The sequence below is a fragment of the Teleopsis dalmanni genome, chromosome 2 (assembly GCF_002237135.1).
Source record: "Teleopsis dalmanni isolate 2A chromosome 2, ASM223713v2, whole genome shotgun sequence".
In the NCBI taxonomy this organism is placed as follows: domain Eukaryota; kingdom Metazoa; phylum Arthropoda; class Insecta; order Diptera; family Diopsidae; genus Teleopsis; species Teleopsis dalmanni.
This window is the reverse complement of record NC_051847.1, coordinates 213,907,382-213,918,135: the sequence shown is the minus strand read 5'-3', so window position 1 is coordinate 213,918,135 and position 10,754 is coordinate 213,907,382. Positions and strand designations below refer to the sequence as shown.

The 10,754-nt window shown below is 32.3% G+C and overlaps 2 protein-coding genes across 2 annotated transcripts; one reads left to right on the top strand and one right to left on the bottom strand.

Annotated features, from left to right (window-relative positions):
- Nucleotides 1-230: 230 nt before the first annotated feature.
- LOC119680053 (cleavage stimulation factor subunit 2 tau variant-like) lies at nt 231-1,802 on the top strand. Its single transcript, XM_038092680.1, has 4 exons — nt 231-402; nt 457-535; nt 613-1,036; nt 1,097-1,802. Exons 1-4 carry the CDS (start codon nt 345-347, stop codon nt 1,772-1,774), a joined length of 1,239 nt encoding a protein of 412 aa, XP_037948608.1. The 5' UTR covers nt 231-344; the 3' UTR covers nt 1,775-1,802.
- Nucleotides 1,803-1,805: 3 nt separating this feature from the next.
- Nucleotides 1,806-4,460, bottom strand: LOC119680052 (cleavage and polyadenylation specificity factor 73-like). Its single transcript, XM_038092679.1, has 7 exons — nt 4,335-4,460; nt 4,201-4,264; nt 3,972-4,069; nt 2,880-3,909; nt 2,549-2,810; nt 2,036-2,481; nt 1,806-1,973 (listed from the first exon to the last, which is right to left on the bottom strand). Exons 1-7 carry the CDS (start codon nt 4,397-4,399, stop codon nt 1,887-1,889), a joined length of 2,052 nt encoding a protein of 683 aa, XP_037948607.1. The 5' UTR covers nt 4,400-4,460; the 3' UTR covers nt 1,806-1,886.
- Nucleotides 4,461-10,754: the final 6,294 nt, after the last annotated feature.

Here is a 10,754-nt window from a genome sequence, read left to right as displayed (position 1 = left end):
GTTTTAAGTGCAACAACAATTGCATTGCATTTTCACATTATAAATAATAGTAAGTATTATACAATGGATTTAATTTATGGTATATATATTTGAACATGATAGTAGTTAAGCTTCATCCTGTATCTACCAGTGAATTGCGATTGTTCCCATTATTTAAAATTATTTCCAAGTTTTCCTCCCTCTATTACTCTATGCTCAACAGAATTTTTTGTAATAGATTGATATAGAGGTTTGCATGTGTGAGAGGATATTTTTGTTGTTTGTCTTTCAGACGTCAAATTAAGTTATCAGCAAAGAAGTGTTTTTGTGTTTTATATTCAAATTTGCTTAAATAATTTGTGAAAATGGGTGAAAAAGCATCAGACCAAAGTATTATGGATAAATCCATGAGATCAGTATTCGGTGGGTAATTTTGTTAAACTTGTACGAGCGTTTTTAATGTTTTACTCCTTTTAGTCGGTAACATACCATACGAAGCGACTGAGGAGAAGCTAAAGGAAATATTTAGTGAAGTGGGTCCTGTTTTGTCGCTTAAGTAAGTAAACAACGAAACTTTTACGTTTGTGCAGTTTTTTAAACAAAATGTTATTGTAAAACTATTATATTCTTTAGGCTTGTGTTTGATCGTGAAAGCGGTAAACCGAAAGGATTTGGATTTTGTGAGTATAAGGATCAAGAGACTGCGTTGAGTGCTATGCGTAATCTTAATGGTTACGAAATTGGTGGACGTACACTGCGTGTAGATAATGCATGTACAGAAAAGTCCCGTATGGAGATGCAGCAATTGTTGCAAGGTCCACAAGTTGAAAATCCGTATGGCGAACATTGTAATCCTGATGAAGCACCCGAAATTATCACAAAAACAGTTGCATCTTTACCGCCAGAACAAATGTATGAGTTGATGAAACAAATGAAGCTCTGTATAGAAAATAATCCATCAGAGGCGCGTCAAATGTTAATGATAAATCCACAATTGGCTTATGCCTTATTACAAGCTATGGTTGTTATGCGTATAGTCGATCCACAATCTGCATTGGTTTGTACAATTTTCATATTATGAATATTAACACTATTATATATTTCGTTTTTTGTAAAGGGTATGCTATTTAAAGCTAACCAAATGCCACCTGTACTTGGTGGGAATGTAATGTCTAGTGCGCAACAAAATGTACCAATAGGTAATCCAATACAACCGCCACCACCGCAACAACAGCAACAACAACAACAGCAGCAGCAACAACAACAACAACCTTTGAATGGTCCACCTATGCCTGTACCACGTCCAGAATTCAACCCAATGACAAGTGGTGATATTGATTTGCGTGCTATGTCTGCTGCTGCACAAAATACTAATATAGACCCACGACAAATGGATCCTCGCATGGGACGTAATATAGATCAAGACATGCGCTCACTACCAAATCCTGTGCCACCACCGCATATTGATCCTCGTTCGCGGCAAATGCCACCACAACAAATCAATCCATCAGCAATTTTTGGGAACGAACAACGGCGACCTATCGATCCACGTTTACGTGGTGTCGGTCCAGCTGGAGGCATGCCGCCAGCACAGCAACAACAGCAAACGCAACAACTACAAAATCGTTTAGTCGTGAATTACGGCTTGCCCAATGATGCTTCGGACCAAGAAAAGGCCGCGCTTATTATGCAAGTTTTGCAATTATCAGATGATCAGATCTCGCAACTTCCACCGGAGCAACGTGCCAGTATTCTGGCGTTAAAGGAGCAAATAGCAAAAAGCACACAACGTTAAATGGGATTAATTTTAAAAGTTTCTTTTAGATTTTATGCGTTAAAAATACGTTTTTAATAATTTTTTTTTTGTTTAAATGATACAAATAAATTTGATTTAAAAAAATAAATGTTTATATGGGCACCAAAGCCTGGTAAAGTTTTTGTACTGCTGTGTTCACTATTTGACGTAGGTTTTCATCTTCGGTACAGGACACCGCCTAAAAAAGGAATTTAAAAATAAGAAAAGTTGTTGGCTATTAGACAACCTTCAAGAACATACCAAAGTTTCCAAATTAACCTCGGCACGCTTTCCAGCTACAGTGATTGGCAAAAGGTCACCACTGAACATTTTTGGCACTGAATGCTCACCAAACGAGTCTTGGAATGTTTCCACCAAACATTCTCTAAAGTGTGTGAGATCTGATTTGGAATGGGTTTGTGCGCTTTTTATATTTGTGCCACCCATTTCGGTTTGCATTATGCACGCCAATACAGAATCGGCGAATGTGTCATTAACCGGAGTTGCCTGCCATTCCATAATAATCATTTTCCCTTCAACAATTAGGTCAATAGCTTTGAAGACGCGTAATTTTTTATCTTCTTCCACTACCTCTACAGTACCCACACCACCTATTCGATCCAAAAGTAGTTTAAGTGTGTTTAAGGAACTATTCCAAGGTATTGATTGCCGTTGGGTCACAACCGACATGCTCATATCTGTGTATTCTGCATCACAAAAAAGAAAAATATATAAATACTCGAGTATAGTTAGTTGTATTCACAGGTCACTTACTAGATAAATCAGAAGCAGCTAAGAGATGGTATTTGAAGTCACGTTTTACGAGCACACCGGAGAGTTTGTTGCCGACTTCTGGAGTTATAGAGGCTAAATTACCCATCACTTTAGCAGTCTTTTCGCCACGGAAATATAACTCTACGGAATGTGTGTTGCGTGGATTATAGAACTTAATATCTGTGGAGGTATCTGCTTCATATTCCCGCTGTAATGCCATTTTAAGACGACTCATTTCGTTTTGTTCCCCATGCACCAAAACCTTGTAAGGATTAAAAAATTCATTAACTCAAATTTTTATTATATAATATAAGTAATCTCTGTAACTTACGACGTGTTGAGGTTTAAGTAAACGTATAAATTCGCTTGTCTGCTCGTAGTCAGTATGTGCTGAGAAAGATATATAGTTAACAGACATATTCAATGGTAGCTTTTGCCCTGCCAATGTCGTTATTTCCTCTGGTTCAGACAATATCGTCTTTGCTAAGGTACCTTCAACACAATAACCTGCAATTATCACGCCATTCTTAGGATCTGTACACCAATTCTCAAATAATTCTCTTGATAAGCCGCTCTGCATCATACCGGGTGAGGCCATTACAACACAAGGTCCTATATCATCGAAGTGATCAATACCTTTTAGATTTGAAATGTGACGAAAAACGAATGGATTATTAACAGCTATCTGACGTCTTATTTTATCATTCATGGCATTAATATATGTTTGATAAACAGCCATACACTTCTTGGCCAACGAAGAAGCATAATAAATCGGTATATCGTGTAATTCAGGATTTTGTGACCAATATTCATCCAAGATAAGTAATAACTCTTGGGCACGACCTAAGGCGAAAACAGGTATAAGGCAACGTCCCCCTTGTGTTACTATTTTCTGCACCAATGATGTGAAACGATTTTCACGTTCCTCACGTTTTTCATGTACATGAGTGCCATATGTTGACTCCGTTATTAAAACATCCGGTTTCATAGTGGGTATTTCTGCTGCCATTAGATGCCGATCTTCCTGACGGGAAAAATCACCTGTATATAGTATTTTGACACCAGCAATTTCTATCATAAACATAGCAGCACCGAGTACATGTCCAGCATTATAAGCACAAAATCTAACGCCCATTACATCGCGTTCTTCATGGAAATTTATAGTTTCGATTTTCTCCATAGAGGCCTCAAGATCAGCTTCTGTATAAAGCATCTGTTCGGTGGATATATTGCTGATTTTTATATAATCTGATAACATCCAACGATAAATGGCTTTCGTAGCATGTGTCATAAAACAACGTCCACGAAAATTGGTTTTCATTAAGAACCATGGCAATGCACCACAGTGATCCAAGTGAAAACTAAAAATATATTTACTTTTTAATATATAGTGTTATACATACACATGTTATATACAACTCACTGTGATATGAATAATAAATCTACTTCATCCGCATCTATTAAATCTACATAGGGTAAGGCATCCATACCGGATAAGCCAGGATGTATACCACAGTCGAGCTAAATAAAATAATATAGAAAATTTCCTATTTAAAACGGTTTTAATATTAAATTTAATGTTATTTATTAATGGAAATTATTTTGATATATCTTACAAATGAAAATATATATTAACTTCCAAATTGTCGTACCATTATTTTTTTGCCTTTGAATTCTAGCATAATACATGATCGCCCCACTTCTTGTCCTGCGCCACTATCAAAGTTATAATTAATTTTATAATATATTTGATTTAAAAATAAATATATTCAACTTTTATATTTACAGCGGTTTTATTTGTAGCAAATCATTTTCTTCCGCCGGTACACGTTCGTCGCTGCGCTGCGCCATTATCTTTTGTTTATTTATGCTATCGCAATCCCGAAATATTAATATGATAACTCAGTCTAGTGTTTTTTATAAATTTAATTAAACAAGCTTTAAGAAAATTAAAATATTTCTCGTCTCATAAATCCATAAAAAAGTAAACTGAAGACCAAATTATTTAAAGACCGAATGTTAATACCAACGCTTGAAACGCAAACCAGCAAACCAGCTTGTTCAACTGAAAACAGCTGTTTCCATTCACAATAACTTCTTCTTGAAACTTAACTGTGCGCAATAGTAAATTTTCTATTTAAAATTATTGATATGATATGCAAATAATAAATGCCATTTAAAGTGGCATATATATAAACATTGAAATTGAAAGCTCTGATATTACTCTTACCGGTAGATTAAAATATTTGGGAGTTGTTTTTACTGCTAAACAGAATTTCATTCCGCCACTTGGTTACAACAACTTATATGGCATATTCATTTCCCATTTAGACTACATCAAGTACAGACGCAGATACGACAGCAGAGATACCAATTTAGTTATCTACAATGCAAGCGATTAGATGATTATTTGTTTTCCCAAATGCGAAGAATCTTTACCAGCTGTCTTCTCTCTGATGTACTTGACTCAACAACAAGCAACATTCTCTTCCTTATTTGGACGACTTTGTCCACGTCTTTCCTTTAGTCCCGCGCTACTAGTGTGATTACAATAACTCCTTACACAGAGTCTAGTCTAAGTCAGTACTAACTATTGTCTAAATGCCAAGTCGTCTGTATTCTAATCCGTTCATTCTCTTAATAATTGGCATGGATTATTAATAAATAAGATGCGATGAATGCAACTTTCTCCGTCCAATGGTTGAAATTTTGTTTATTTTGCATTTCTAAGAGTTAGTTTTAGTGGACTTAAGTCTTTTATTACACCTTTCGATGTTTTCCATTTACCGAAAAAAAAAGTATACATATTAATGCATATTTGGTGGTAGGAAGTTAATTAAAGTGTTATAAACGGCTTGTTAACGTTTATAGATATCGAAATGGAAAATAAGACACAATACAACAGCGATAAAACATTTCAATAAAAGGCAGATTTCTCTGTTAGATGATGTGAACATTCAGATATGGGTTGAAAGTTAACACTGTGAAATCATCTGTCATCTTCTGAAACTCGTTACTGATTCTTACTATCACATTTCGTCATGCTTAAGTAGAAAACTCATAACATACTATTATTTAACGCATAAGGCTCATAATTGCAAGGAGGATACTTAAACGAAGTATAAAGAACAACTATATCGAACAGTATTTTGTAATACCTGCGTTACTCTGAACAAATCTGACACATGAGGAACATTCTATATCATATACTAAATCATGAGATGTGTTTGAAGTTTGTTGTTGTTTAGGAAAACAACAGAGTAGTGACAGTAATAATATCCTGTAAATTTAAAATTAAGGGCTTTAAAGAATTTTTCTTCCTAAAGAACAGGTGCAAGAAAAAAAAAACAGATTAATCTGTAATGGAACAGAAGTTAAGATCAATTTAAGTCTTAATAATATATTTGTATATGTGATCATGTTTGATAGTTTGTTCAAATAAACTAAATCCATATCATAATCATAATAAGTTTGTGTTCGTCACATTTATATGACTTTTGTGAAAATCCTATTATTTAAAATACTTACCAATTTACTTAAATGGCCTTAACAACCCGTTATCGAGTTTCGACTTGACGCATTCCTTGATGGTGTTGACGTGAACCTCACTTTTATTGATGGTTTTTGCCAGTTGGATAGAGGCACCTTCCCTATTGAGGCTGCGGTCATTCCAGGTGTGTATTCATAAATTGTAGTCTTTTGGTCGTTTGCGGGGGTTATCAACATTCAGTTTCAAAGTTTCAGGTATTCTTACGTCTTGCTCTGTCGGCTGATTTTATGTGACGGGTGCCAAGCTCGGTGCATAACCCAAACATAAAGTTTTGGAGATAGGACTCACTGTATGCATTATTAGTTTATTATCCAATGGGTGCCAGGTAACTATCCATTGATATCACTTGTATTAAGCACACCAAAGATGGCGTTAGCATTTTTAAAGTTAAAGATAATTAGACACGTTACCTTGTGTACTCGCTAGCAGAAGTTCATGGGCTTTTTCTCACATCTCATTGTTTAAAATAATTAAACAAGTATTTTAAATAGATTTTCGTATAGAATTTCTAATAAATATATTATATTGTATGTATAATATTCCTTTTTTGAAGGAACTTCATATGATTGATTATTTATACTTATTAAGATTTCTTTAAATAATTTAATAAAATGTTATAATTTATTTATATCTTCAATTAAATGTTAGTTTGCATAAGATTTTCTGAGTTTTTCATTATGGGCGCAATTAAAATACACCTTACATAGGAATCACTCAAAAAATTTCGAAACGTCGACAATACACATAAATCTAATAAGTAATATAATAATAATAATATAATAATATCAAAAGATGACATTATATTAAAATATAAATAAAAATAATAAATAAAAATAAAACAATATTTTATTTAAATTATAAAATTCTTTCATATCCTTCATAAGAATTTCAAATTCAATTTTTCTCAAAAGTACTGTGTAATTTTTTTGTGTAACGGTCGTTGTTGTGAGAGAGCAATAAATACACAACACAGCAAACGCAGTGCAGCGCTCTTAAAAATACTTTCTTTTTCAGTCTGATTTGAACTTGCTTCGTATTTGGTTGCCTAGCGGTCTGTGTGTATTTGAAATTTTACTAAATGCACAATGTAGAAAGGGTTTTGTTGGTGCGGAACTGTCCAGAGCAAAATATTATACAATTTTTATTGTTTTTAAATGCAAAATATGCGGTACATAAAAGAAAGTAAAAGTTGAATTATGAAATATAAAATGTTTTCAATGTTTTAATGCGCATTTGTTCATAAATATTTGGCAAAAATTTGAACACTACATGTTTATCGATTTTCTTATATGAATTTAACAACAACACAAAAAAGTAGTAATTCTAATAAGCGAAGTGAATTTTCATTCTAATTGGAAAACACAGATTTTATGTGGAAGTGGCTAAAACCTAAGAAAATATATGGAGATAAATTCATGATTTTATTTAATTGATTGATGTGATAAATGAGTTTATAAATAATACAAAAACAAACACGTGAAATCATAAATATATCCAAACAAAGAAAAACGCATTGGTGAGCGTGTGGATTGTTGTCGTTCTGTTGTGTTTTGTTGTGTGTGGAGTTCAAAACAAGTGTTTATTATTTGTTAATAATTCTCTTTCATTTTGTTTGTGTTATTTTATTGAAAAAAAAAAAAAATTGCTCTGCGGCTTTTGAAAACACAAAACAAAAAAAAAATATTGCAAAAAATGTGCAAAATAAAAGAGTTAAATATTTGTACACCGTTTTATTAGGAAAATAAGCCAAAAAAAAAAATAGCGGCAGCAGCTTATTGGGTGTGTAGAGTGTAATAGTGCCACTTACCTTGCAAATACGGAAAACAACAACAAAATATATTCAATATGTGGATTCCATCGAATAATAAATATGGCGTTGGTAAGTAAATTATTAATTAAAAATTAAATAAAATGTTTATTATCTTTTTTATATAATTATGTTACTGTGAGGTATCACGTCCACCTAACCACCCACCACCCTTTTAAAAGTTTTCCACGTAAGTTGCATTATTCAACTATCTGTGATTCACACTTTTTCTGCGAAAATTTTCGTTTCTCCGCAGCTGGGCGTAAGCGAAAGAAAACGCGAGCACATACAGCATCCCACATTTCCACCCATTGCCAGCAGCTGCTTTTACGGTGAAGCATTTTCACTCTCCTCTTTTGGTTCTATCATATTCGTTTGACATTTTGATTCAGACATGGTTGTTGTTGTTGTTGCTATTGTTTGTTTCTTTCCTTTTATTTTGCTCTTAATTTTTTTTTATTATTTATTCTGTATTAAAGTATTTTTGTTTTTGCTTTGATTTATATGCGGCTTTTCCAATACTTTTTATTGTATTTGGTTTTTACTGTTGTTGTTATTGTTGTTGTGTGTTGTTAGTACTTTTTTCTTGATGGTGTTGATTTTACTACCCTGAGGTGTTGTCTCAATTTATATAAAAGCGAAATTCAAAATCAAATATTTGGCTTTTGGATTAATTTTTTTTGTTTTTATTGTATATAATGGATTAAAGTCCCATATGTACACTACTGGTAGCTACATTTGTACTTATAAGAGTATATACTATTGTGCAAGATGCATATACACATATATAAACCGTAGATCGTGAGTATAGATAATCATAAATTAAGTTCATAAATTAAGTTTTTACTAGTTGATTACCAGAATTTTAACTAGGTATATGCTAGACATACCGGTATTAATTTCTCTTAATAACGTGTTCTACATTTAAAGACTTTTTGTGAAGGATCAGAATTCGTTATCATTAAAATCTCTTTTAACTTTAAAATTAAAACCTCACATATTATAGAAGTCCTGCTAATTCTAGTTCACTAAACGAACTTATAACAAGAACCGTCCTCTTTATCCTTATTATAACTAATACAAATGATCGTATACCTCTATTGACAACATGTTTTCTAGCGCTTTCCCTCCAATATGCACATCCATTTCTTCACATCATAGATATATAGACATCTATAACAGCAATATAATTAATAACAGTGAGGTCAAATATACATGTGAATTAACAACACTCCAGACAGATGTAGTAACTTCTTCGAAATTACGGTTGCACTGCAACGAAGTTTTCAATAGGGTGATGCCTAATATCGCCTTCGAGGTGCAGGAAGTACTCAGAATATAGTTATGTGCTAAGCAAATATAATTTCGTCAATTCCACATTATATCGCCTATCTGCTTTCATGTCCCATTGAACGCACTTACTTAAGTTCAAGCGATCTTTGAACTCGGCCCATTGAAATGCCTTGGTTTCACCGCCTTAATTCTGGTTGACTTCAATTTAAATGTCACTCATCTCCAATCCATTACTACTACTAAACAGTCGCCTCTCCTCTCACACTACCCTCACATGGTTACATCCTAAATCATGTATATCTATGTAATTCGTTTTATGTTATCAGCTTGTTAGATCTCTGTAGATTACAACACCAACAACATCATTAGATTCCTCTAAGACAGACAATATCAATTGAGAATTTAAACTAATTCTCATTTTGCAAAGCAAATGAATAATCATTTTTAAATAATCGTTATATAAACCTCTTGAAAAAAACTATATAATTTATAAAAAAGTAATTGCATTTCCTTATGATCCAGTTACCAATTTTTACTAGGCTTTGTCCTATATAATAATGATGCAAAGAAGGCAAATTGTTAAAATTATTGTTAGTAACTTATAAGGGAACAGGAAAAGATGACTACCAAAAAGATGGATAGATGATTAAAGGTATTAGCAACTCAAAAAAATAAAAAAAACAAAATCAGCCAAAATGGAAGATTATCGTATGATAGGCTTATATATTTCAAGAACCTTTTGTGAAAAAAAATTACTACGCATATTATAATAATATATATCACCGCGTTTAATCTTAAATTTATTTTCAAATGCACTTTTTTTGTAAACATTTACTTCTTATCTTAACATTTTTATCTAAAACACATTATATCTAATCAAAGCCATTTCTCTGGGAACACTTCGGTTTTCGAAAAAGTGGCGCCTCTTTGTCTGTCTTCAAATAATCAAATGATTTTATTTGATAACTAAAAACTTAATTTTACTGATATTACAATATTTGCCTATTAATGTCAACACTTAAAGACTTTATGAGTTCGATAAAATAAATTCATTATTTTAATTTCATGAAAATGCTGATAGTGCCATATAATGTCATTGACATTAGTCTCATATGTATTCATATGTATATGTATGTCAGTGGAGTAATAATTCTCAACCTTTCGAGGGAACCGAGGGAACTAAACAAAAGTAAACTTATGATTTATTAAGTTTTGTTATTCTACATAATCAATGAATGATAATCTTATCAAGTTAACGTAAGTTTTTTTCTCAGTGTATTTTAGTGCATTTTTATATAAATAATGAGATGGTAATATAAGCAAAACAAAAATAATTAAATGATAGTATATAGAAAACGTTTATTTACTAATATTTTAAGAAAAATATATTTATAAATAAGTTGTCTAAGGTATAACTAAATTGATTTTTGTAAATAATTTAAGTTATGAAGAAGAATCAAACAATAAAATTTTGTAATTTTAGTTTGGAATAGTTCTAGAGAACGGAAACTATATAGAATAGAATGGAAGTATTTGTTTTACTCTGACACTAAAAT

Excerpts from the sequence above, each read along its gene's own strand:
- LOC119680052 (XM_038092679.1), bottom strand. The coding sequence starts at position 4,399 with ATGGCGCAGCGCAGCGACGAACGTGTACCGGCGGAAGAAAATGATTTG. Across the intron at positions 4,265-4,334 it reads TTGCTACAAATAAAACCGCT|TGGCGCAGGACAAGAAGTGG; the intron begins GTAAATATAAAA and ends TAACTTTGATAG. Across the intron at positions 4,070-4,200 it reads TCAAAGGCAAAAAAATAATG|CTCGACTGTGGTATACATCC; the intron begins GTACGACAATTT and ends TATTTTATTTAG.
- LOC119680053 (XM_038092680.1), top strand. The coding sequence starts at position 345 with ATGGGTGAAAAAGCATCAGACCAAAGTATTATGGATAAATCCATGAGA. Across the intron at positions 403-456 it reads ATCCATGAGATCAGTATTCG|TCGGTAACATACCATACGAA; the intron begins GTGGGTAATTTT and ends TACTCCTTTTAG. Across the intron at positions 1,037-1,096 it reads TCGATCCACAATCTGCATTG|GGTATGCTATTTAAAGCTAA; the intron begins GTTTGTACAATT and ends TTTTTTGTAAAG.